Source organism: Equus asinus, chromosome 20 (genome assembly GCF_041296235.1).
Source record: "Equus asinus isolate D_3611 breed Donkey chromosome 20, EquAss-T2T_v2, whole genome shotgun sequence".
In the NCBI taxonomy this organism is placed as follows: Eukaryota; Metazoa; Chordata; class Mammalia; order Perissodactyla; family Equidae; genus Equus; species Equus asinus.
Window position 1 is genome coordinate 43,433,479 of NC_091809.1, and position 27,972 is coordinate 43,461,450.

The window sequence follows — 27,972 nt, forward strand, 5'->3', positions numbered from 1 at the left end:
AGAGCCGCAGCATCCCCCCAGGCCTCCGGGTCCCCAGTCCCTGGCCCCGGTCCCTGGCTGGAGAAATGGCCATGTGCTCCAGGCAAGCGTCTACTCCCAGCTCACAACACTCGCCACCACCCCCCCTACATCATCCCACATTGACTCTCAGCCCCCCAGCTTGCCCTGGCGTTCAAAAGAGGTTATACGATTTGCCTCATTATTCAGGGCGAGGGGAAGAATCTGCGGCTGCCCAAGCTCCAAGCCCTGGTTTGTTATCAATAGAAGGACGGACCAAGAAATTGCTTGTTGAATGAAGGTACTGATTGCTCCTGCATTCACTGACCGAGTAAGTTTGCACTGAGGCCTACCAGGTGCCAGGCACCCTTTGAGGCTCTTTATTCATTTCTTACCTGTCAAGAGTATACAGAGCATTTCTGGGGGAAACAAGTGTTGCAAGTCTGACGGCAATAAGAAATTTACAATAAAACCACCAAAATCTGTGCAGTCACTGAGGCTTACTCAGGAGGATGGGAGCCCTTAACAGAATGAGTCACGTATCGTCTCCATTCATTTCTTCTGCCATCACCTCTTTCAAACTGTTCAGAGATCAGGATGTCCTCGACACCTACAGCCTGTCGTCCTCATCTCTCCTACACAGCTTCTCTCCAGAACACAGTACAAGGAGGACAAATAAGGCAATCTGGTTCATTTCTCGGGCTCACTAGCAGTGAAATACAAAGACAGCATTTTTAAAATTCTACAGTGAAGAATAAAACAAATATCCTGTCCTTCAACTGCCAGGACAGAGGCACTGCTAAATCCCGTGAACTAAAGGACGGGCCCAAGGAAACCAGAGACGGACAGAGAGGTCCAAGAATAACAAGGTTTTCTCAAACCATCCGTTTGCACGACCTAAATGCTAGGTATGCAAATCGCCCCTCCGTGTCCCCGTTCCAGACTGTGTCCTCACTATATTTAGTAAACTCATTATGCTCCCTGGACGCCCCCCTCGCATGGAGAGCTGAAATCTAGTTTAAGAGCTCCCTGCAGAGAGCCCCTGCTCGTGGAGTCTCAGCTCACTCATTTGACTTTGTGTTTGCTCACGATGCTTCACCCACAGAACTCACTGACTACTTTGCTGATAAATTCAGACTGCCCATTTTACAGATGAGAACACAAAAGGGAAATGACCTTGGACCAAAAGACACAGCATTTCACTACAGTCTCCTTAACTGGAGTCATGAGCTCTGTAGAAGACAGATGGATATACACATTTTCCTTTCTCTTTACAGAAAGAGCGATAATCATCTTTTCTCTGACTTACAATAACAGTTCAGTGAGACTTATGTTTATTTCTTTTCTTTTTTAAAAAAAGATTGGCCCTCAGCTAACATCTGCTGCCAATCTTCCTTTTGTCTTTTCTTCTTCTCCCCACTGCCCCCCAGTACATAGTTGCATATTCTAGTTGCAGGTCCTTCCGGCTCCGCTATGTGGAACGCCACTTCAGCATGGCCTGATGAGCAGTGCTAGGTCTGTGCCCAGGATCCAAACTGGAGAAACCCTGGGCCATCAAAGCGGCGTGTGCTAAGTTAACCACTCAGCTAAGTTCAGCCACAGGGCTGGCCCCCTTATCTTTATTTCTGATTGAGCTTTGTCAAGTAGAATCTATCCACCATTGACCCCTCTGTGCCACTCCCTCCTAGCGAACCTCACTTTGTCATTTAGCAAAAGACATGCTTCACTGTCCCAAGAGGGCTCCCTATTAAAAAGAACCTATTAAAAAAATCTCTTTGTCATGAAAATAATCACCTCTTTTTTTTTTAAAGATTTTATTTTTTCCTTTTTCTCCCCAAAGCCCCCCAGTACTTAGTTGTATATTTTCTTAGTTGTGTGTCCTTCTATTGTGGCATGTGGGACGCCACCTCAGCATGGCTTGATGAGCAGTGCCATGTCCGCACCCAGGATTCAAAGTGGAGAAACACTGGGCCGCTGCAGCAGAGTGCACGAACTTAACCACTCGGCCACAGGGCCAGCCCCGAAAATAATCACATTTTAATTTACCAGTTGGTAAGTAAGAAAAAGAAGAAAATATCAGGGCCAGAAGGAACCTTGGAGAACATCTAAACCAACTTCCACATTCTGCAGATGAGGTTAAGCCCACATGAAGACTTAGAGGCGGCATTCCACACGCTGCTTTTTGGCAGAGCCCACAGGCAGAGAGAGCACAGCAAGGCCCCTCACTGGTGTTAACTGGCTGCTGAGCACCTGAGCCAGGACTAGCCCTAAATGAGGATTCACCCATGAACCCAAAGCCATTTCTATGAGCTCTTTAGGATGGTTCCAGACCACCCACTCTCCCCGACGCTCCTTTTTGGCTCTGCAGCTTCACCATGAATAGCCCCCCACTTCATTCATTCAATAAATATGAGCACTTACTATATACCAGATGCCAAGCTACGTGTTAGGAAAACAGCAGACTTCCAGGTCCTGCCTCCTGGTTCTTAAATTAGTAGGGGAAACAAACATTAAACAATTAATTCCCCGAATAATGGTTAACTTACAGCTGTTAAATGGGGGGGAGGTGCATAACTTCGTGTTGGGGAAAGAGCATGGCTGCGCTGAAGACATGAGCTACAGGAGGTCCCAGAAGGATGAAGACGGAGGAAGGAGGGAAAAGGGGATGGAGAGAGATCCAGGGGAGGGGCAAACGCCAGGAAAGGGACGGACCTGGGACTTGTCACAGCTGAAAAGTTAAAAGGAAATTAGTGTAGCCAGGAGAGCCAAGGAGAGGGCAGAATTATATGAGCTCTCTAGGTTGTAAAGGGGGGAAAAAGAGTTCATAGCAAAAACGTTGTGGACTGCGGCCGAAAGCAAGGTTTCAGTGGAATATTTACAAGAGGCAAATACGCCAGAGTAAATGAGACCAGTCAGGGGCTTGGGGTTGAGTCTTGGTCTCCACGACTCACTAGCTGCATAACTTTGGGTAGGTCACTTCGCCTTTCTGAACCTCAAGATACTCATCTGTGAAAGGAGAATAATCATAATTATCTTCCCGATCTTACACAACTATTATAAGAATCAGATGAGATGCTGTCGATGAATATATTTCATAAACTTCAAAATGCTAATATATTATTTCCTTTTGTTACTGGTATATTCTTTATACCAAAATAAACCATTCTTCACAAAATGGCTCCATATAAAAAAATAACACAAGCATCACCAGAGTTGGGACTTTGAGGCCTAAGAGCAAACAATGACACATGTAAAAATGATGAAACCCTGCAGGCCTGAAGCAAGCTCAGAACTCATGGCCAAGTATGGACGCAGGTCGCCTGCCCTGCATTCCATGGCCGAGCTCAGAAACCCGGGAAACACAAGCGCCGGTTCCCAAGGCCCCAGCACATTGGTAATCAGATTCCTAGCACTCTCCTTGCCCCAAAGGGAAAGAATTTAAACATTACATCCCAGAAGAGAAAGCCTCAGGACCTTACCTTACCAGTGGCATCTTTACCACACTGTGAGGGAAGGGAACAGAGAGGAAAGAGCACCTCACACACAACAGCAGAGCCGATTTCTCAGGCACATGAGATGCCCTCTCAGCTCCCAGGAGGGCAAGGCGCCCAGCGGAGGCCCCCGGTCACCCCTCTGCTTAACTCCCCCAACTCTGAGTTGATGACCCTTGCGCCTCTTTCCAACTCTCCACATCCACTCCTTAATTCTTCTCCTCTAAAGATTCAAGGCCCTGTTTCTGCAGTCACCCTCCATCACCACCAGCAGCAGCACACCTTGCCGAATTCAGCAAACCACATGCACAGTTAACTGCAGGATTTATTTTTTAAACTATAGTCATGCACCGCATAACGACGTTTCGGTCAATGATGGACCACATATACAACGATGGTGCCATAAGATTAGCACCATATTGCCTAGGTATGTAGGAGGCTATACCATTTAGGTCTACGTAAGTATACTCTACGATGTTCGCACAATGATGAAATCGCTTCATGATGCATTTCTCATGTGTCCCCATCGTTAAGTGACAAATGACTGTACTCAGTAAGAAAACTTCAGGGACCTAAATATACACAGATGAGGTAAGGAATAGGTACACAGTCTCATGTCACTCAATTAATTGAGTATAGGTTTAAAATATTCAAGTCTCTTCCAACACACTCCCAGTTTCATGGACCACTCAACCATCTCTGCTCCATCCCCACTACCTGCCATCAGCAGGTTCCTCTGCGGACATCTTTGGGCAGGCCAGTGCTAGTCTTTCTCCCCATGTCCCTAGGCAGACCCACAGGGACCTGTTTGGAAAGTCTCCCCATGGCTGAGAGAGAAACAGGGTCCTTTATCCGGGTCCCAAACCCCACATATGGCTCCTCTCATAAGCACCCACTTGCGTCTCCCCAGGGACAGCCCCTAAACTAGCCTGTCTTCCAAGGTAGCTTTTAACCCAGGCCCTCCAAGCTCAATCAGGTCATCCTAGCTTTTCCCAATTTCTTCTGGGCACAGAGGTTTCCTAAGAGTTAAAACATTTCATCAAGACACTATTCACCTCTCTAGCCCATCCAAGTAGGACAGATCTCACCCCAGTACCAACTATGACATCGAAATCCCAATTCAGGACCCATTCGATTCAGGACCCACTCATTGGCTCAAACCCATGTTTATTTCACGTACGAATCACTCTAGCCATCTTCCCCCTAGATCCCCTTCAATCGCAGCTGTATGAGGGAAGAGGGTTTCTACTCAACAGGCTAGTCTCTTTTCTAAATAATAGAAGCCATATTAGTTACCTTCCTCATTTAAAAACAAAAAAAGGGGAAGGAGATAATAAACAGCACATCAGCCCCAACATGGCACAAAATGCGTCTAATATACGTACATCTTTTATTGCCCTTGTCTGCCACTCAGATCTGGGACGTAATCACATCAGCCTGCCTTTCTGAGAATCCGTAGCTGTGTTTTTAATCTAATTCAGGGGAGTGGAGATAAATCATCATGAAGGTCCCGATTTTCCAAGCCAAGAGCCTGCAGCGGCAGCAACAGCAATGGCATGCTAAGTTAAAGGGCCAGCTGGGAAGGGGGGGTTATATGCAGTGATGAAGACCACACGCCTGTACTGTTTGTCTTCATGCCAGCCTGCAGGGTTGCAGGGATGAAAGACAGACCCAGCCACATGGAGGTAAGTCAACAAGAACACAGGAAGCGGAGGGCAGGGGTGGTGAGATGGCCCCACTGTTAAGGCACTGTTTACATCTTTCACTGCTAAACAGACGTGCAGGGTCTGCACAACCCCTCGGCAAAGCCCGGTACAAGTGGGCTGTTTGTGGGAGGCCACATCAGAAGTGAAGGCACAGAGGTCAGCCTTCATCACCCAAGTCACTGACAGAAGGAGGCAACAGTGCAGAGACATCCCCTGAGATAACCACTGCACCCACGGCTCCCTCCACGGCCCCCTGATGCATTCCTACCTAGAAGAGAAAGGCCGCCGTCTCCCAATACTCAATTTGGCAATCAGCAACCGCCAAAACCTGGGGTTCAGACTACCACCCGCAATTCTTGCTTTCCCTCCTCCATTTGTGGTGGGAACAAATGCACGCCTTGGCTGTAACCACAGCTTATCTCCTGAGTGAAGCAGAGGTTGTTGACCACTGGGAAAAGGAGGCCTCCCACATCCTGTCAAAGTCATTTAATACAGTAGCCAAGGGCCACATGTGGCCATTTAAACTTAAATTTAAATTGATCAAAATTAAATGAAAGAAAATAAATTCTTCAGTCATACCAGCCACATTTCAACTGCCATATATGGCTGGTGGACACACTGGACAGCACGGATATAGAATATTTTCATCATCGCAGAAAGATTTATCAAACGGCGCTATATTAGATCTGTCATGAAGCCGGGAAGATCAGATCTTCCGGCTCTTGACTAGTAGCAGTGATATGATAAGACTGTGACCATTATTACTAACAATTAGCCAGCGGATAACAGAATTTGGTAATTATTTTTAACTCGCTACTGTAGTAGTCGTGATTGTCACAAAGTCCTATTTTTACGGAACCCACCCCAAAATGCACAAAGCATTCCTCACGTTGCAATAAAAAATGAGGGTCTCATAATATCATAGGATGAATCCCAAATCTTGATCCTGATCAGCAACCCACCCTGCCTTCTCTGATTTATAGCACCATCAGCCACTTCAATGCTAGGAGGCTGCCTATGCCACTTCTTCGAAGGCCCAAGGTTCACAGGTCGATAAACCAATAAATTAGGTCGAAATTAACTGCGGCTCATTTTAAACGGAGGGAAATTGATTTTTGCATCTACGTGGCTGGACTGAATATGCCACGTGCCAATGGATTCTGGCGTACCTAGAGAATGCACAGGAACGTTCTGTGCTTAACAAAGACAACGCCTTACCCCTGCAGCCCAGACCACTTCTAGAAAAATACTAATCAACGAATATTCAAACCCAAAATGCACTGAGCTCTCCTTTACTTTCCATCACAACCAAATCTTAAAAAATGGAGGAAAAGTTAATGTAATACCTCAGCTTTAATATATTTCTATGCAGCCAACTATCAATTATCTGCATCTGAATTATTGTCAAAAATTCTAAACTCCACACTGGCTTTCCCTGAGGACATTTATGCCAGCCATTTCACATATGAGATGCTCAAAGAATGCAAACATTTTAATATTCACTTAAGCAAAATTTAATTAGGAAGGTAAACTGATGCTTTAAAAAAGAGAGACTAAATAATTACATAGCAGAGACAATTAAGTTATTTTTTAGATTACTTGCTCTCCAGATAATTAGAATGCTCCTGTGTCTGTCCATTACAGTGGACAGAAAAAGGATGGCTCTATATATCTCTGGCCCTGGGATTAAACAATGACAATACAAAGATGGCTGTCATCTCTAAGGAGGAACAGACCAAAACACGACAATGCAATGTTCCTGCAACATCTGTCTTTTGCTTTGGGATGTTAGTTGCTGTTAGCATCTTTCTCCCGGATCCCAGGTCTCAAAGCAATTTATTAAGCATACCATTAACTTCATTTTACAGAGTATAAAGAAAACATTCTCGAAAACAACATGAGTTAAAACCAAGATCCATAATCTCTACATTCTGACATTCTCACAAATCTGGGCTCTACATCTCGAGGGAAGTGCCCCCTAGCATCTTTTCAAGTTACGAGAGGGCTACATAATGTTGCTCTCCTGGCCCGCAGGAACCCTCAAAGTGGAATGAAAATGAGTTTTCTTTCACTTGGCCTGAAGAAAAAAGTAACAATCTATTTCATACTATGACACTTAGGTGACTCCCTTCCTATTGACAGTTATAATGCTATAAATATATTTTGGAGCTAGAGTTAATCTCATTACTCATGATATCAGGGGCTAGGGATAACAGAAACCACCGATATTTCAAGTTTCAAATTTTATGTACATATATGTTATATACGCATAGAATGTTTCTTGAAGGACACAGGAAAAACTGATGACAGTGGTTGCCAACTGGGAAGGGGCACTAAGTGAATGGGAGCCACAAGAGGGAGGGAAATTCACTTCTCGCTACGTATTCTTTTGTACGAATTTTGTTTTGTAAGCATGTATTACCTACTGAAGGCTAAATAAACAAACTGGATGGCTTTTCACTTCATCCCTTTACTTCTCCATCTCCTCAATCCTCTCCATATCCCCTTTCGCCCCATTCCTTCCACCTCTCAAAGCCTCCACCCACCATGCCCCAAGACATGCAAGCTATAAGGAACTAGTGACCAGAGACCGGGCAAAGAATGCACACAACAAGAGATGCCAAGTGGAACCAGGAAGTTTTCCAAGGTCACATCCCTTATCGAGCCAACCCAACAAGCCAAGCAACTCTTCACCTCCGTAGAAGCCAACTTGAAAAACAGCAAACGCTTGGCCTTCTCATATTTTGGAAGCATACAGGTCAAACATCCTAACTTCAGAATCAACCAGCCAATTCTTTCCCAAGCAAGTGTATCATGCGAGAACTTACTCCAAAGAGATCCAAAGCTAAACAGAATTCCATGCCCAAAGGAGGCTCTTTGTCCCAGGGCCTTGTGCTGTAACTGACACTTTATTTTCGGTCTCAAATCAGGACACTGAATACTCCCTGGCCTCTAAAAAGCAGGAATTATGAAGAGAGAGCTCATTGGAAGGAAAATAAACCTGTAAATCCTGTTAGGCTCTATCTTCCATTCCAAAGGATTTTTCCCCAAAACAATACCATTAGCAATACCATCATGGCCCTAAAAGGGAGGATTCTGCACAACAGAATCCCAGCTTTTCTTTAAAAATAACCCCAGGACAGCACAGGAAAATCTGGGCTCTGCCACCCGCATCCTCACCCCCAAGTGGGCCAACTCATTTTCACTCGCCATTTGTGGGCTCTGAATACCTTTTCTACCACTTGGATGTGCTTCCTACCCCCTGGCCTCTCTTCTTCCAGGTGGGCAGTCGGTCCACAAATATTCTCTAAGGGGCTCCCAAGAGCCAGGGACACAGAGAAGAGAAAGACTTGACACATCCCCTCAAGGAGCAAACAGGGAGATGAGACAGTGAAACAAGCAGTTCCAACACAAGACGTTAAGTGCTGGAACCCAGCTCCAGAGAACTCTGCCCACTGGAGCCGGGGAATGCCAGGGGGTCTTCCTTAGATGCTAACGAATGGAATAGGAGTTTCACAGGAAAGACAGGAGCGGGGGAAGGCCATTTCAAGCAGAGGAAAAAGCAAGCATGACGGCACAGAGGCAGGAAGGTGACATAAAATCAGGAAGAAATTCAGTGTGGCAAGAATTATGGAATCCCCCTTCCTGGACTTGGCCCTTTTTAAAGGGGCTCAACTTCTGAACTCTGAACTTGGGCAGAAAAGTTCTAATATCTGATAGCAAACTGTTTTCACCACTACTACTGTATTTCATTATTACAAAGATGCCTCTAAATAATCATGGCAGAAACTAGTCTCCCACCCTGGACAACACGAGGATGAACACGACCAAAACTACTAAGCCGAGTTTACCCCATAGGTTAGCAGAGCCAGACAAAAAGAACCCACTTTGACTCCAGCACAGGGCTCTCTCTCAGATGCAGGTACCTCCCTGCAAAGGCTCTCCTTGCTCCTCACCCTGAAGCTCCATCTCTGACACATGGCCTTAGCATCACCCCTAGGGCTACCTCAATCAGGCAGCATCTGCTTCCAGCCTTAATCTGTGCTGCTAGGCATCCTCTTAACCCCACTCAAAGGTCAGAGGGCAAGAAGCTGCAGAGTGTCTGAGCCCACTGACCCTTTATCGCGCCATCTCCCATGCCCCCCAAGATCATACAACCCACTAACACCTCACTGTAGAGTTGTGGTTGTCCCGTCCGGCACATTTACATGCCTGTATTTGCATCTGCTTTAACGTCTCCTTAAACCGTTTTCTAAAAGCAGGGATGAAAAATTCCCTGCCCCCATCTGCACCCCCAAGCCTATATAAAACCACACTCAACTCAAGCGATACTATGGAAAAACACTGCAATTCCTTAGGTTTAAAAGTTAAAGGGCAGGGGGCTGGTGTATAAACTGGAGCTTGGCTTAGGGCTAGGCGTAGAAGGGCCACAATTTATACGCCACATCCTGACACTTTTGAGAGTGAAAGCAGTGCTTTTCCTAACCAGCAGGGACGATTTATAAACCAGGTCGGTCCCAGGGAAAGCAGAGGTAAATGGTCACCCTTGCTAGAAAGGTCATTCCAAATAGATGTGAGTTCCTCCGGAGCACCAGGAGGGGCGCGCCAAGCCCCTTCAGTCACTGATTCCTGTGCCTGTGGTCTGAAGGGTCTACTTCTGATAGTGCTTGTAGCAGAAAACCCAGTACCAGGAAGTTCTTCCTTCTATCTAACTCAAATCCTTAAAGATTCAAGTTAATCCTACTTTTAATAACCTCAGGGCAACAGAGAACAATGGCTAGGGAGGCAGCCTCGGAGAAGAAAAAATACTGCCCTGTGTCTTCACCCTTGGAAGGGTGGGTAGGAATTCCTCATTGAGTCTGACTGCTGGTTCTCCATCCTTCATCTGAATCAAACTCAATCTGGCTGGCTCACAATAAAAAAGCTGAGGGTTTCGGAGTCACTCCCAGTGAGAACGCAGTTCATCTTTATCTTGCCCCAAATCCCCAGGGTCTTTCACAAACCAAACCCAAGGAAGATATAGCACCTGTATGCCTATTTTTGAGACCAAGAAGCTGTTCCCTCAGCCCAAACTACAGCTGTGGGGGACCTGAGCTCTGGAAGGGACTGTCTCCCATCCCTCCCCACCTCCAGACCCCAGAGAGCTGATTCAAGCCCACAGCAGAGCGGGGCTGACTTGAAGACTCAGTGAACAAGAGAGCTTCTTCTGCTCCCTCCCCCTCCATCGGGATGCTGGCATCCCTGATGAGAGCGAGGACCTGCCGACTTCTTTTCAACAATACAAAAAAGAAGTTTCTGATGGGATGGGGTAGGGTGGGGGTGGGGGACAAGGATCTGGACTGCAAGGGAAGAGAGTATGCAGGCTCCAGCAGCCCATGCTCACCAGCAGTTCCATGCCCACTGGCACACGCTCTTGCCCAGGGGCTGACAGCGGATGGGCGCCAAATGCTGCCAGCTTCTCGCCACTATCCTTTCCCCCTTTATATATCTATATAATACTTATAATTTATATATATATATATATATATATTTCATAGGCGTTAAAATGAAGTATTTAAGAAGCATTGTATAAAGCCAGGGCAACTATTTGATCCCCAAAGGTCACTGAGACAATGCAGACAAAAACTAAAGAGCAGGCAACCCTGCCCCGTGTGACCTCGGGCTGGTCACTTCACCTTTCCCAGCTTTGGTTTCTTCATCAACAAAATGACACAGCAGCATAAGATGGTTTATAAGGTTCTTCCTGGCTCCCAGGGTTGAAAATTTAACTCTATATATTTCCTGAAGAAACGGCTAAAAGAAAAATAGGGAAGAGAGGCAGAACCCAGACTAATCTTTTAATTTCTACTTTAAAAGGGAGCATTTTGACTCTAAAAATGGTGCAATTTACCACCTCCAGTGGTCCCCCTTTCTCTCCCCCACCAACCTGCTGGTTGTGCTGATGTCAATCTTAACCGCCGGACTGGGAGTCTTGTGAGGCAATAACATGGTCAAATTAATTTTGCCAAAGCTGATACTAACCTACAAACTCGGCTTGCAATTCCTAGCAGTAAGTCTGGCCATAAAAGTGAAATTCACATTACTTATGAGATAATAAACCTATTGCCTGGGTAGAAATAAATCACTTATTGAATAATAATGCCCACCAAATTCTTGGAGTCTTTCATATCCAAGTGGCATAAGGGATACTCCTGTCCAACATAATGTCAATATCCTGAAGGGGAGGGAGGAAAGGATAGAACCTCACCACCACCCCCCCCCAAAAAATTCAGCCCTTACACACACACACTCCCCTCTTGCTTTGGCTATACCAAGACAGGCAAGCTTCCACTCCAGGTTTGCCCACCTTAATTGTGGTTAAAAATGCTAAGTGTGGAAACCCCCTCCTCTCACTGTTCTGTGTAAGTGTACTGCAACCGCAGGGCGCTCGCCCCTACTGCCAACTGATGATACACTAAAGAAAATCCGTTTTGTATCCATATGTAAAATGAAGCTGCAGCCCTCCTATACCTGCCGGAAACTACACCAGAGTGCACAGATCCCGGGGAAACAGGCACTGCACCCCACGAGTTACCTGGAACACGTTTGCTAAAATCGACAGGAAGAAGGAAAGATCAATGCAATTCAAGTGCTGACGGTTGTACTCATGTGAGGGGGAAAAAACAAATGCAAGCCGGGAAGTCCCCAGTGGTGCCTGCACCTGGGAGGCGACTGCAAAGGATGGATGCGGGGGTGAGGAAGCGCAGGGAGAGGAAGGCGCAGGGGGAAGGCGGGTTGCAAACTGCTCACCTGTCCATACACCTTGATGGGCTCCGGCTGCAGGGCAGCGCTCCGGCGCCTCCGGAGCGGCTTCTCGTCCGCCCCGCGGGCAGCCTCGCGCGCCCACAGCCGCAGCTCGCGCGGGTCGCCCCGCACCACGAGGAAGCCCTGGTCCTGGGGCAGGGGCGCGCGGCCGCCGTGCAGGGTCTGCGTCCACACCTCGCAGAGAGCCCCGGGCGGCAGCAGCGCGACCAGGGCGAATAGGAAGGGGAGTCGCGACTCCCTCCTGCTGCTCCGTGTCGCCATGTTCGGGCGAACGCTACTGCAGGTGGCGCCGCCGCCAGGAGAGAATGTGCAGCGCGAGGCTGAGAGAGCGGCCGGGCCGGGGCCGCGCGCGCCGCTCCCGGGACTCCAGGCCGCCCGCGCCGCTCCGGGCCGCCCCGCTGCGCCCGCCGCCACCGCCGCCACCGGGTCCCGCTCGGCTCGGCGCGGCGCCGTCACGTGTGAGGTTCGCAGCCGCGTCGCCTTCGCGCACTTTCTCCGCTCGGCCGCCTCGGCGGCGACTCCGGCCCCTCCCCCACTTGGGGATGGGGAAGTCAAGGCAGCGAGCGCCCGCGGGACACCTCGTCGGCCGCCCTGGGGCAATCGAGAGTTACGTGCGGCTTGCTCGTTTTCGCTGGACTTAGTTACCTGCCCTGCCGGGTCGTGTGGAGGTCATCCTAAACCGTGGCCAGGCTCCTTGCCTGACTCCACGGCCCCCTGTCCCGCCACATGACGACCGTCCCCGCCTCCTGCTGCATCCCCAGCTCCCAGTGAGAGCCGAGAGCCCAAGAGAGCAGAGTGCAAATTAGAGTCCAGATGAACCCTTCCCCGTTGTGAAACTCACAGAGTTCCAACTACTCCGGGCACCGGAACGCATTTGAAGTGGCCACAGCCAAAAACTACCCTTGATCGAGCTAAACTGCCCTTGCCCCAAGCACAGTAAATATACACCCTGCACGGAGGCAGTAAAAGCAAGGGTACAGTTGACCGGGGACTTGCCACGCCTGGACAATTAAACAGCTATACAGTGGTTGCTTGCACATATGAATACCTGTGCCTGACACAGGGCCGGCAGCACAGTGGCTTGCTGGTGACCCCTCCAGGGTGACCAAGCACTGAGCCACCCTACCACAGCCAGAAAATGGGCATATATACCAATCCCTTCAGCCCGCAGCCAACACTGCTGCAAGTACTCTACCCCAGGGATATAAGGCTTGCCACTAGGACAGACACCCAAAGAGTGGGGAGGACACACTTTAACCCTAAATTCAGCTTGGAGATCCAGTCTCTCTTTGAAACACAAGGAGATAAAACCTCTGCAGTTGGAACTGCTGAGGCACACCCAAGGTAAATCTTTTTTTGCAGGTTTGTGGGAGCAGTCAAGGCCTATCCACCGTGCCTCCTCTGTTTCGTTTTGTGTTTCACTGCGCTCTGGACTCAGATCCTGCTTTCTGGTAAGACTAAAGACAGGGAGCAGGGCTGAAGGAGACTACGTCTACCCCCGCATACAAGCCCTTGGTTTAGAGGGAGGAGGGGGTGGCCAGTTCAGGGCCCCCAAAATGCTCCACGTCCTCACCAAACCACAGTAGCTTGATTCCTACCCCTGCTGTCTCTAGTACTTTCCGGTTAGCTCACATAGCCCCCTTCCCCTACCCAGCACCATGGGTGACAGCCTGCCAAAGGAGGGACAGCCTTGCCTCACCTCCCTAAATCCGACATTCTACCACCCTCCCCCACCCCATACCAAGACTTGCTGGAGACTGGCCTCAGGTTCTGCAGTCCCCACCTCCTTCCACCCCCACTTCCTCCCGCAGTCAGATCTCCTGCAGTCTTTCTGTCCATCCCAGCATAATCACAGAACCACCCAGGTCTCCCCACCAAGCAAATCACTTATACTCTGGGAAAGCCACCAAACCGCTGCCAGCCGCCACTCTCCACCTAGACCAGCACCGTCTCGTCAGTATCATCATACCGGGAGTGGACCACCCTGTGGCCTCCGGAGACCGGCAGCAGAGACGCCTCCAGCGCCATTTAATCCCCAAAGGAAAATGAGAGGCACATGCCTCAAGTCAGAACACCTTGTAGATGGTTCAATTATTGTTTTTTCCAACACGTATTTAATGAGAACCTTCTCTACAAGAGCAAGTGTCAGAGTCCCAGCAGATAACAGAGATACGTGCACCCTAAGTGTGGATTTAAAGACAGGGAGCTGCTTTTCCCACACAGACCGCTGGCCTGAGGTTCGGATGGCAGTCTGCGGGGAAGCCTTCCTAGAGCAGGGCCAGCCACTCGCTGATTTTGATTTTGATTTGCAACTTGATGCTGGAGAACTGGCAAGAATGCTCAAACATAGTTCATTTATTCCTTGAAAGCCCTCCTTTGTAATCATTATCTACGTGCCAAGCCGTTCCCAGGTGGATAATCAGCAAACCACGAGACCGTGTGTGCCTCCTAACCGCAGGGCACAGTGGAAAGCATGCTGAATTTTGAGTCAGAAGGTCCACATTTACTCTGGGGACTTGGCCAAATAACCTCTCCAAGCTTTAGTTTCTCCTCTGCAACATAAGGATCTTAATCCCTACCAATCACAAAGGACTACTGAGAGTACCAGATGAGATAATATATGTAAAATGAAATAACTGTGCAAATCGTGAAGGCTCCAGATAGGAGTTGCGTATGCAGGTGGCATTGGAGACATGGATTCTGGTCCTGGCTTTGCAACCAAGTTACTGTGCGATTTTTGTCCTGGTCGTCTCACCTCTCTGGGGATTGGTTTCTTCATATGTGAAATGAAAAGAGACCTTGCAGCCCTGATCATTCCCCACCCCCTTTAGGACCCCTCCACCTGGGCATGAGATGGGAGCAGCCACAGGCCAGGCCGCCCAGGAGAGGGGTTGGAGCTGAATTGTGCAATTGAGCGGGGTGTTCCTCCCAGCTTCAAAACCCGATCTGGGTTGTAAACAAGCCAACACTTCCTCCATGCCTCCAAAGTAACATCTGCGTTGGGGTGGGAATGTAGACAGAGAGAAGGCAGGACCTTCCTCTCCCTCTACCCCAACTTGCGTGGCCTGGCTCTTGATGTGCCCCAACATCACGAGGAAAGTCAACATGCATAGGAATTTCATACTGGACTCACAGCTGTGTCTACAAACATCTTGAGCCTGTGGTCAGACTTTAAACCACCTCCCCCTGTCCTTCTGCCCATCCCAGGCCATCCTGAGCTAGGGCTGGAGATGAGGCTAGGGAAAAACCACCCAGAGGTCACAGCATCCCACGTTTTTATTCAGGTGGAGTCACATTTAAAGGACAGCCATGAAGAGAAGGGAAAAAAATATCCCAAAACCTGGCTGGACTTCTTTCTGTTCTCCTCTCTCTCCCCTCGTGGCCTTCCTAAATGCCGGGGTGTTTCTGCTCACCCTCCCCCCAGCATCTGGCCTGGCAACTCCTATTCATCCTTCAGGTTCCCAGAGGCCTCCCTCTGCGCCTAGCCTAGGTTGCACCCCCTCCCTCTAAGACTCTAAGACCCCTGCAGTCTTTGATACTTCCTCTCTGGTCACATTACTTCACTCCATCTTCCGCTTAAACTGCAAGCAGCGGAGGGCAACACCAAGTTTGTCTTGCTCAGCCATGTTCCTAGTGCCCAGCATAACCCTGGCCATGGTGGGTGCTCCGTGATTTTTATAGGACGTGTGTATATGAATGAAGGGGAGGGGTGACCCCTCCTTTTGCCCTGTGGTGAGGGCTGGGGCGTGGTTAAGGGGCCAGTGTAGTTGAATCTCAGAACTTTCCTTACTGCTCTATGCCCTCCACTTCTTTCTCCCAAAGCTGCCTCTCTGAGTCACAACCAGACCTCTAAGTCACTGAAATTCAGAAAAGGGGCCCTCCAGCACTTGGCGGTGAACTTTATTCCCTCTTCCACATCACTTTAGCCAAGTAACTACCATTGACCTCACCAACCAGGGTAGGACAGGAATACCCCCCCTGCCCCAAAGAAATAACTCTTTCTCTTGCTGTTGCCAAAAATTCCTTAGTTAGGGCAAAGCCTAGGATCACTGATGAGGTTTAAATACAGATGTACCCGGAACATAGAACAAGTAACTTATATTCTCACTCTTGAATAAATTAAATTCAAAGAGGAGGTTCTAGAAATAGTAGTAACTTACTTTTGCATAGCAATGATTTATATTTGCATAGCATTCTAACAGCAGTGTCTGTCAGATTTCATCTCACAGCAACCCTTCGAAGTGGGCCAAAGCAGGCATTATTGACACCCCCATTTTACAGAGTTTGAGAATTAAGGCTCAGATAGGAAGATTACGTGACTTGCCCAAAGTCCTGCAGTTTGTAAGTGTAAGAGTTTAGATTCAAACCCAGGTTCTCTTTTTATTTTTCTAGTGACAAAGATTGGCCCTGAGCTAACATCTCTTGCCAATCTTCCTCTTTTTGCTTGAGGAAGATTGTCCCTGAGCTAACATCCGTGCAACTCTTTCTCTATTTTGTATGTGGGATGCCACCATAGTGTGCCTTGATGAGCAGTGTGCAGGTCCACGCCCAGGATCCAAACCTGCGAACCCTAGGCCACGAAAGTGGAATTCGTGAACTTAACCACTAGGCCACCAGGCCGGCCCCTTCTCTGACTTTTTCTACCACATCTGCTACCTCCCTTAGGAAGAGAGAAGAGCTGGTGTTTGAGTCCTGTGTGGGGTGGGGCAGTGTGAACCAAACCAGGAAGGAGAGACTGAGTTGTCCAGGTCCTCAGCCTCAACCCCACTGTTGCCCTGGGCGCCTAGCCAAGGTGTGATGCTCAAGTGGGGAAGAATGTCACAAAACTCACAAATCCAATCCTGTTTTCTGTCCTTTTCTAGAAGATCAATTTAATGAGGGATTTGGTTTCAAATTTTCAAATGAAGGATTTGGGTTAAAATCTGTGAAGAAGCACAGGTTTTAGAGGCTGCCCGCGAGTCTTGGTTGCACTGCTGACCCTGGGTGTCCCGCCATGATCTCTCAGAAAATCAACTTGAACTTCTGTAACAAGAAAGTATTTAGACCTTTCTCACAAAGTGTGTGAAGCAAAAACCTAGAAACGTCTGTTGTTATGTAGACGCAAGGATAAAACCTCCTGATGTGAGATAATGGCTTGCGGAGGGTCGCTAGGAAATGATCTCCTTCCGTGTGAATACAGAAGAATAGGACTCTCCCTCCTGAGTTTGGAGTGAATGGGAGGAACTAAAACTAGAGATTCTTTGAAAACCCCTGAATAATTACGTGTCAAAGGCTATGTACCCTTCCCCTGGAGTCTTTGCAATACAATAACTGAGTGAGCACGGCTTTGGGCAGTGGAGTGACGGGAAGCACTGTCAGGCAGCTGGGGCAAGACTCACTTTAGTTCAACAGATGCCCGAAGCACTCTTGCAGCCAGCAAGACAGGGTAGTAGATGCCCATGCTGGCTTTTGGGCCCACCTCTCTCTGGGCCAAATCCAGAATCCCCAGAAACCCTCCTTCCATTTTCCTGCCCCCAGGAAAAACGAACATAAAAATCCTCCCCCCTCTGGCCATTGTTAACTCTTCAACTAAAAGGTCACTTCTTGATTCTGCCCATTTTCCCCCCTACCCCCCCTCCAAGCCCTGCAACCTTGATTTATGCCTCTCTTGAGATGTCGATGAGGTTCTGCCTTCCTTTATCTTGGTACTTAGCTTCTTTTCTAAATTATGATTAAATCTATGGATCTATTCTCCTGTCTTGCACTTAATAGATTATATCCTGTTGGGCTGAAAGGAACAGCTAGGGGGTGGAATTACCCCACCCCCGTTACTCACACCCATTGGCAGTTGGTTCTATAAGGAAGATCGATTTTGAATCACTGCTCTTGGGAGACTGAATTTCCCATCCTAGAGGCCTGGCCAAAGGATGCTAGAAAGAAGGCTGAGGGTCATGGCAGCACCAGGTCAGTCAGCCTAGCCAAGAAGAGAGTCGTTCTGTTGCAATGTCCTTTTATGTATGACCTAGTCTTAACCGACTGCCTGATGATAGGGATAATAGGGTGTCTGTAAAGCATCCAGCCACGACCCGCAAGGAACTTGAAGAAAGTGAAGACGGATAAACAAAAATAGCAGAAATATGTGAACGTAGTGTTAATTAGACAAGAAGGCGATTAGATTGAAGTGGCTCTAAGGCAGTGGCGGCCTACTTAAACAAACCCAAATCTACGTGTGTCTCTGCCCCAAGGTTAAGAAATCCAAACCTAAGGACAGTCAATCACAAATAGCCAACTAGGCTTTAAGCGGTAGCCAATCAAATAGTTTCCTTTCTTTGCTTCCATACCTTCTCTATATAAGTCTCTCCCTGGCTCCTGTCTGGGGAGCGCTCCTAACCATTTCAAGTTTGGTGCTGCCCCATTCGAATCAATTTTCGCTCAAATAAACTCTTAAAATTTGTAATATGCCCCAGTTTATCTTTTAACAACAGAAAGAGGTCTGTTTTGGGGGAAAAAAATGATGATCAATGGGTTCGGGGAAGGTGAACTGGGGAAACCTTTCTGCAGAACAAGATCTTTCGAGCAGTGGTTTCAAGTGCGTGTACCAGGGAGGAGGGGAGATGGAAGGAGAGAGGCTGAAATTTCTGTGTCCAGGAGGAGCAGGAAGGTGTTTTCTGTGTCAGGAGAATGAGGAAAGGCTCCAAGGTAGGAGGGTGGCAGCGAGGTAGGGTGTGGGAGCAAATAGGTAGGGTGGTGCCCAGAGCGGGAGGCGGGGAAGGCAAAGGGCAAGATGTGGAGAGGGGGAACCTGGAATGGAGAGCCTCATCTAATTCGTATCAGTACTGTGATGGAGGGTGATTTGCCGGACTGTGCAGCCCCAGGGGGGCCCGAAAGCACTTCTTCAGGAGTCAGCCATTTCACCCAAAAACAAAACACATGCTCCAAATTGCCCCTTTTGTCCCTCTCCTGCTCCAACACCCAGAGTATGTTTATCGTGCCTGGGCCCTTTTACAGGGCACCACGGATCATGCTTCTCCCTAAACCCATCACGCTGGAAATTTTACATGGTGTCATCGGCTGAATTAACACCTGTTAAAATGATCATTCCCACCAGACTCAAAACTGCCAGCGCTTTTAATGAGGCCCTGCATCAAGGATACGTTTTCTCAGAGCCCTTAAACAAATTATATTAAATCCTCCAACACCGAATAAATTATTGAAACGGTGATTAGGGTTTGGATCATACCAACAGATCTACTCAGAGGCAAATACGTTCTCATTTGGGGTTTGACACAGCGCCAGAGTCAGAAAACTGCCCAACCACCTAAACTGAGGGCTAAGTGAAAAATCCTTTTCCTTTCAGGGTTTATTTAAACAAGAATTTCAATGCTAAATTAGCAGTGGATTTTGTGTATGAATTTTCTTTGCATTCTAACATTATGTAAATGAAAAACCCAACGAAGTGCAAATTAAGACTATTCTTAATTCTCAAAGCCTGCTATTCTGTGATAATGACGCCATGGAATACTTCACAGTCTGCCAAGCACGGTGTGTGGTTCCTGCTCCCCCATCTGCCCTGTTTGTCTCCCAGCAGGGGGGCACGCGCTGCATCCTTGCTCTTTCCTGCCCACTAAAGTCAGATTCGACCCTCCATCCCTCTTCCTCCTCAGGATTTAATCTTGCCAAGATCATTTAATCACCTAAAACAGAACAAGAGGTTGATATGGGCTTAACCTGCACCTGGGAACAGTGTGGAGCGACTAGAGGCCTGACATTCCCGAGCGAGTGACCTGGGTTTATAGCCCAGCTCTGCTGCCAACCAGCTGGATCATCTCAGGCACCTGCCCCATGCCTAATTTTCTTCACCTGTAAATGCATTGCCTGCCTCTGCAGGTTCAAAGGATTAAATGAGATTATACATGCTCAGGATTTAGAACAAACCCTGGCACATAAAACTTGTCCACTAAATGATACCTATGGTTTTTGTGGAAAGTTCAGGTGAGATATTGTTGCTAAATCAATTTAGCCATTCGTCAATTGTCAGTTCCTATTCAGGTTTGTATGTGACCCTTCAACCTCACTACTGGGTGACATGTTGCTATAAAAGCAAGTCTTGCATCTCATTCTGCTACACACACACACATTTCTCAGCAAACAACAGAGAGGCAGTCCCACAGCCTGGACCTGGCGACTCCAGACAGCCCTACTCTCGGCCTTTCTTGGTGTCACCCCCAAGCCCCTTGCAGGAAAACCTGGACCCCTAGAAGATGTAGCAGTGTCCTGAGGCCAGGGATCCACCAAACTCCTAGTCAAATCAGGCCCACAGTTTCCCACTAAGCAGAGGGACAAAAGACCAGATGAACGCCACCCCTTGAGCACAGCCTTGGAGGAGGAGTCAGCCCGCTGTCTGCTGGATTCTTAGAGTTTGTCTGTGCAAACCAAGCCCAGCCAACCACGATTGCTAAGCAGCACTGATTTCACCAATGAAAAGTTATTTCCAATATCCTTTATGCTAATTCCTGCATCATTTGATTCAGATTTAGACAATGATGTTGCACGTTTTTGGTGGAGCGAGCCACCTCTGCAATGGATTCCTGAGCAAAGTGCTTCAAACGCTAGGCACACAGAGCACACAGATTCCTGACTAAGACCTTTCAAATTAACTGGATGCCCCCAGCATGGATTCAAGTCAGTATCTACACAGGTACACGACACTGTTTATATTAAGGTTTTCTTTTTCCTCCCTAAAGCCCCAGGACATAGTTATATATCCCAGTTCTAAGTGCTAGTTCTTCTATGTGGGATGCCACCACAGCATGGCATGATGTGTGGTGTGTAGGTCCGCGCTCAGGATCTGAACCAGTGAAACCCTGGGCCTCCAAAGCAGAGCGTGCAAATTTAATCACTACCCCACCAGGCCAGCCCCTATATTAAAGTATTAAAAGTCAACTACAGACAATATAGCAACTATGGATAAGGAAAAGCTTCCAGCATCCATGGTGCAGGAGTGCGATGTAAAGTATTGTGATTTATAGTAAATGTATATTTGGTCTTCATCCCATTTCTAGCACAGAGCTCCTAAAACACTTGGAATTTCCTAAGAGATAGGAACAATAAAGGTGTCTTTTGTTATTCATAACAAGCCCCTTTCAACCACACCAGAGTTTATGTTAATGAGGTGACTTTTGGAAAGCCCCTAGGTAAGTAAGGATGAGGTCTGGTTGCAGGGGAAGCAACCAAGATTAGAGGGTTGGAATTTTCAGTCCCACCCCCTAACCTCTGGGAAGGGCAGAGGCTGGAGGTTAAGTCAATCACCAGTGGCCAATGAGGTAATCAGTCATGGCTGTGTAATGAAGCCTCCATAAAAACCCAAAAGGTTGGGGTTTGGGCAGCTTCGAAAGCGGTGAAAATGCAGAGATGCAGGTACACCCAGAGAAGGTGTGGCAGCTCTGTACCTTTCCCCATACCTTGCCCTGTGCATCTCTTCCATCTGGCTGTTCCTGAGTTATATCCTTTTTGTAATAAACAAATTTGTGTAGTAAATTAATCAAACCTGAGGAAGGGATTGTGAGAACAGCTGATCCATAGCCGGTGGGTCAGAGCACAGGTGACACCCGGGACTTGCTCCTGGCATCTGAAGTGGAGAGGGACCAGTCTGAACCCCTGACCTAGGGGATCTGATGCCATCTCCAGAGGGATAGTTCCAGAACTGAGTTAAATTGTAGGGCACCCAGCTGGTGTCACGGATTTGCTCAGTGTGTGGAAAACCCACATATCTGGTGTCAGAAGTGTAGTGTGTTGCAGCGGAGTATGTGATATAAAGTGAAACACACGAGGAGTGTGGTTCTCCTTTAGAACAGTGGATTCTCCTTCAGCAGGAATGTTCGTGCCTGTAATTTACTTAAGATTCTTCAGCCTGGGCAGTGAATATTACCGTATGAATCTGGGCAGCACCCTAGGGCAGTTATTTGCCCTTGTGGGGGCCTGGAATTGGCCACCCCAAGATGTGTCTCTTTGACTTTATCTCTAGAAACCCTTAATCAGTGGGGAAGGCAAGGACTTAAATTTGCATTTGTTTATTGTGCTTGTCTGGTAACCTCCTGTAACTGACTCCCCCACCCCCAACGTCCTCCTTTCTCTTCAGCTGGATATGATATTTCAGCTGTGGTGGTTTCAGCCATTTTGGCGAGTTGCTCAGCTTGCCTGAGCAACTCCCATGTATATATTGACAAATAGAAATGGCAAGCAATAGGATATGTTGGAGTATATGAGGAAGCCATTTGGTGTAAACCTAATTCGCCCTGACTTTGCTATTTTTTCCAAAAGGGCCTGACTGTGGCCATTGAGCACGCATTGTATGTCTGCTTTAGACATTCCCTATGGCAAGAACAAAGGCCCTTGAGATAAAGGTGCAACTTCCCTCCCCCTCCCAACATTGGCATTTCCTTAAGGATTAAGCATCTTTCCTTAGGCTAGAAACTGATTGCTGTGCTCACCTGTGACCACCCAGTTTGAGACCATAGACTTGCCTCCTGCTACCCCCTCCGAGAGAGCAGACCCACTACCTGCTGTGTCCATCAAGCGCTGTGCCAACAGGGCAATCTTGTGACTATTGTGGGAGGGACATTTCAATCATATGTGAAACATCCTGTTTGGGGGTATATAACCACTCTGTGCACCCCACTTCTTTGGTGCCCTTTCTTCCTTCAGGAAGAAAGGCCCCGGGCCATGGTCCTCGTAAAGCTTTGTTTAAGTTTCTCCTGCTATTCTGTCTCATGTGAATTTAATTCCTTGTCCGGCCAGACAAACCCAGAGATGGTAGAGGAAATGTCTTCCTCCCCTGCACCCTGATCAGGAATTCACACCTCAGGGGTGGTCAGCTAGCATTCTAATCAGAAAGCCCACAGTCCAGATGTAGCTATTACAAGTATTTTGGTCATTCCAATCTCAATCAATACAAGCGATCTTTTACTAATTATCATAAGAAATGTTAAAAATGGATTTTCGTTAGTGGCTTGTTAATTAGCTTCATGAGTATTAGAAATGTGCTTTCAGTGAATTCAGAAGTACTCAAGACATATGGCTTGTCAAAAATACCTTATAGACACACCCAGCCATTGCATGAACCGGGTGTAGGAATGCGAGTCCTCTAGCCTCAGAGATGGCGGCAGAACCTTATTCTCTAACTCCTCCTCTGTCCAGGGGTCTGAGGACTCTGGCTGCCTGTCATCAACCCTAAGTTTAAACAAATGTTGCCACTCGATGTTGTCTCTGCATCTAGTAAAGCACATTCAAGTAAGGTGCGATGAGAGCACCTACGAGAGAGATGAGTCATAGTATGCCCTGTCACTAATAAATGTTTTTTGGTTTTTGGGCGTTTTTCCAATTATTTTATTGAAGTCATATTGGTTTATAACATTGTGTAATTTCCGATGTACAGTATTGTATATCAGTTTCTGTATAGACTGCATCGGGCTCACCACCGATAGTCTAATTTTTATCCGTTGCCACACACATGTGCCCCTTTATCCCTTTTGCCCACCCCCTAACCCCCTTCTCCTCGGGCAACCACTAATCTATTGTCTTTATCCATGTGTTTGCTGATCTTCCACATATGAGTGAAATCGTGCAGTGTTTGTTTTTCTCTGTCTGGCTTATTTTGCTTAACATCATACCCTCAAGTTTCATCCATGTTGTTGCAAATGGGACAATTTTGTCTCTTTTTATGTCTGATTGGTATTCCATTGTATATATCTACCACATATTTATCTGTTCCTCCATTGACAGGCACTTGGGTTCCTTCCAGTCTCAGCTATCGTGAATAATGCTGCAATGAACATAGGGTGCAGAAATCTCTTTGAATTGTTGACTTCAAGTTCTTTGGGTAAATACCCCATAGTGGGATTGCTGGATCATATGACAGTTCTATTTTTAATTTTTTGAGAAATCTCCATACTGTTTTCCATAGTGGCTGCACCACTTTGCATTCCCACCAGCAGTGTATGAGGGTTCCCTTTTCTCCACATCCTGTCCAACACTTGTTATTTTTTGTCTTGGTAATTATAGCCATTCTGATGGGTGTAAGGAGGTATCTCATTGTAGTTTTGATTTGCATTTCTCTAATAATTAGTGATGTTAAACATCTTTTCATGTACCTGTTGACCATCAGTATATCTTCTTTGGAAAAATGTCTGTTCATATCTTCTGCCCAGTTTTTGATTGGGTTGTTTGCTTTTTGTTGTTGAGTTGTATGAGTTCTTTATATATTTTGGAAATTAACCCCTTGTCAGATATATGGTTTGCAAATATTTTCTCCTACTTGGTGGGTTGTCTTTTCATTTTTTCGTGGTTTCCTTCACCTTTCAGAAGCTTTTTAGTCTGATGTAGTCCGATTTGTTTATTTTTTCTTTTGTTTCTCTTGCCTGAGTAGACATGGTATTCAAAAAGATGTAGCTAGGACTGGTGTCAGAGTATATTTTCTTCTAAGAGTTTTATGGTTTCAGGTCTTATCTTCAAGTCTTTAATCCACTTTGAGTTAATTTTTGTGTATGGTATAAGATAACTGTCTACTTTCATTCTTTTGCATCTGGCTGTCCAGTTTCCCCAACACCATTTATTGAAGACACTTTCCTGTATGTTCTTGGCTCCTTTATCAAAGATTAGCTGTCCACAGATGTGTGGTTTTATTTCTGGGCTTTCAATTCTGTTCCATCGATCTGTGTCTCTGTTTTTGTACCAGTACCAGGCTGTCGTTGTTGTTGTTTTTTTTTTTTTTAGGAAGATTAGCCCTGAGCTAACATCTGCTGCCAATCCTCCTCTTTTTGCTGAGGAGCTAACATCCGTGCCCATCTTCCTCCACTTTATATGCGGGATGCCTACCACAGCAGGGCTTGCCAAGTGGTGCCATATCCGCACCTGGGATTGGAACTGGTGAACCCCGGGCTGCCGAAGCAGAACATGCCACCTTAACCACTGTGCCACCAGGCCAGCCCCAATGCTGTTTTGAGTAATATATTTTGAAGTCAGTGATTGTGATGCCTCTAGCTTTGTTTTTTTCTCAGGATTGCTTTGGCTATTCGGGGTCTTTTGTTGTTTTATATAAATTTTAGGATTCTTTATTCTATTTCTGTGAAGAATGTCATTGGGATTCTGATTGGGATTGCATTGAATCTGTAGATTGCTTTAGGTAACACGGACATGTTAACTATGTTTATTCTTCCAATCCATGAGCATGGAATATCTTTCCATTTCTTTGTGTCTTTGATTTCTTTCAATAATGTCTTATAGTTTTCAGTGTATAGGTCTTTCACCTCCTTGGGTAAATTTACACCTAGATATTTTATTCTTTTTGTTGCAATTGTAAATGGGATTGTATTCCTGACTTCTCCTTCTGCTAGTTCGTTATTAGTATATAGAAATGCAACTGATTTATGTAGGTTGATTTTGTACCCTGCAGCTTTGCTGTAGTTGTTGATTATTTCTAATAGTTTTCTGGTGGATTCTTTAGGGTTTTATATATATAGAATCATGTCATCTGCAAATGGTGAAAGTTTCAATTTCTCCTTTCCAATTTGGATGCCTTTTATTTCTTTTTCTCACCTAATTGCTCTGGCCAAAACCTCCAGTACTGTGATGAATAAGAGTGGTGAGAGTGGGTACCCTTGTCTTGTTCCTGTTCTTAGAGGGATGGCTCTCAGTTTTTCACCGTTAAGTTTGATGTTGGCTGTGGGTTTGTCATATATGACCTTTATTATGTTAAGATACTTTCCTTCTATGCGAATTTTATTGAAAGTTTTCATCAAAAATGGATGTTGGATCTTGTCAAATGCTTTCTCTGCATCTATTGAGATGATCATATGATTTTTATTCCTCATTTTGTTAATGTAGTGTATCACATTGATTGATTTGTGGATGTTGAACCATCCCTGCATCCCTGGTATGAATCCCACTTAATCATGGTATATGATCCTTTTCATGTATTGCTGTATTCTGTTTGCCAATATTTTGTTGAGGATTTTTGCATCTATGTTCCTCAGCAATATTGGCCTGTAATTTTCCTTCTTTGTGTTGTCCTTGCCTGGTTTTGGGATCAGGGTGATGTTGGCCTCATAGAATGAGTTAGGAAGCATTCTGCCTTCTATAATTTTTTGTAATAGTTTGACAAGGATAGGTATTAAATCTTTGAGTGTTTGGTAGAATTCTCCAGAGAAGCCATCTGGTCCTGGACTTTTATTTTGGGAGAGGTTTTTCATTACTCTTTCAATCTCCTTACTTGTGATTGGCCTATTCAGATTCTCTATTTCTTCTTGATTCAGTTTTGGGAGGTTGTATGAGTCTAAGAATTTATCCATTTCTTCAGGTTATCAAATTTGTGGCATATAGTTTTTCATGGTATTCTCTTATAACCCTTTGTATTTCTGTGGTATTTGTTGTAATTTCTCCTCTTTCATTTTTAATTTTATTTATTTGAGCCTTCTTTCTTTTTTTCTTAGTGAGTCTGGCTAAGAGTTTGTCAATTTTGTTTATCTTCTCAAAGAACCAACTCTTAGTTTGATTGATCCTTTCTCTTTTTTTAGTCTCTATTTCATTTATTTATGCTCTGACTTTTATTATTTCCCTCTTGCTGACTTTGGGCTTTGTTTGCTCTTATCTTTCTATTTCTGTTAGGTGTAGTTTATTTGAGATTTTTTTGTTTGTTGATGTAGGCTTGTATTGCCATAAATTTCCCTCTTAGCGCCACTTTTGCTGCATCCCATAAGAGTTGGTATGTTGTGTTTTCATTTTCATTTGTCTCCAGGTATTTTTTTAATTTCTCCTTTGATTTCTTCATTGATCCAATGATTGTTCAGTAGCATGTTGTTTAGTCTCCACATATTTGTGACTTTCCCAGCCTTTTTCTTGTAGTTGATTTCTAGTTTCATAGCATTGTGGTTAGAAAAGATGCTTGCTATGATTTCAGTCTCCTTAAATTTATTGAGGCTTGCTTTTTTTCCCATCATGTGATATATCTTTGAGAATGTTCCATGTACCCTTGAGAAGAATGTGTATTCTGCTGTTTTTGGATGGGATGTTCTATATATATCTATTAAGTCCAACTGGTCTAGTGTTTCATTTAAGGCCGCTGTTTCCTTGTTGACTTTCTGTCTGGATGATCTATCCACTGATGTCAGTGGAATGTTGAGGTCCCCTACTATCACTGTATTGCTGTCAATTTCTCCTTTTAGATCTGTTAATAGTTGTTTTATATACTTTGGTGCTCCTGTGATAGGAGTGTATATATTCATAGGTGTTTTGTCCTCTTGGTGGAATGTCCCTTTTATCATTAAGACTGCCCCTCTTTGTCTTTCATTGTCTTTTTTATCTTGAAGTCTGCTTTGTCTCATATAAGTATGGCAACACTTTCTTTCTTTTACTTGCCATTTGCTTGGAGTATCAGCTTCTATCCCTTCACTCTGAGCCTATGATTTTCTTTAGAGCTGAGATGTGTTTCCCGGAGGCAGAATATTGTTAGGTCTTGTTTTTTAATCCATCCAACCACTCTGTATCATTTGACTGGGGACTCAATCCATTTAATTGATATACAAGGGCTTAATACTGCCATTTTATCTCTTGTTTTCAGGTTGCTTCATATTTCTGTTGTTTCTTTTCCCTTGTATTTCTGACTGCCATTTCAGTTTGGTGGTTTTCTCAGTTTTCTCTTTATTTATAATTTGTGGCTCTACTCTGATTTTTTGTTTAGTGGTTACCATGAGGTTTGTACAAAACATCTCACAGATGAAATAATCCATTTTCTGATAGCCTCTTATCTTCATTAGCCTAAGCATGTTCCTCCCTTTACTCTTCCCCTTCTGAGTTATTGTTATGCCAAATTGTTCTTTTCTGTGTTGTGAGTTTGTGAATAAATTGAAATGTTTATAGTTATTTTTGATGCTTTCCTTCCCTTTGTCTTTTCTGTTATAATTGTTTACTGACGTATTCTGATTTAGAGCTGCAATTTTCTG

The 27,972-nt window shown here is 45.9% G+C and overlaps 1 protein-coding gene across 1 annotated transcript in view; it reads right to left on the bottom strand.

Moving 5' to 3' along the window:
- Positions 1-12,658, bottom strand: part of SORL1 (sortilin related receptor 1) — a 158,838-nt gene extending 146,180 nt beyond the window's left edge. Inside the window, exon 1 of the mRNA XM_044751649.2 lies at positions 11,984-12,658. Within this exon, the coding sequence (XP_044607584.1) occupies positions 11,984-12,259 (276 nt within the window). The 5' untranslated portion in view covers positions 12,260-12,658. The remainder of the gene's footprint in view (positions 1-11,983) is intronic.
- Between the last annotated feature and the right edge of the window lie 15,314 nt (positions 12,659-27,972).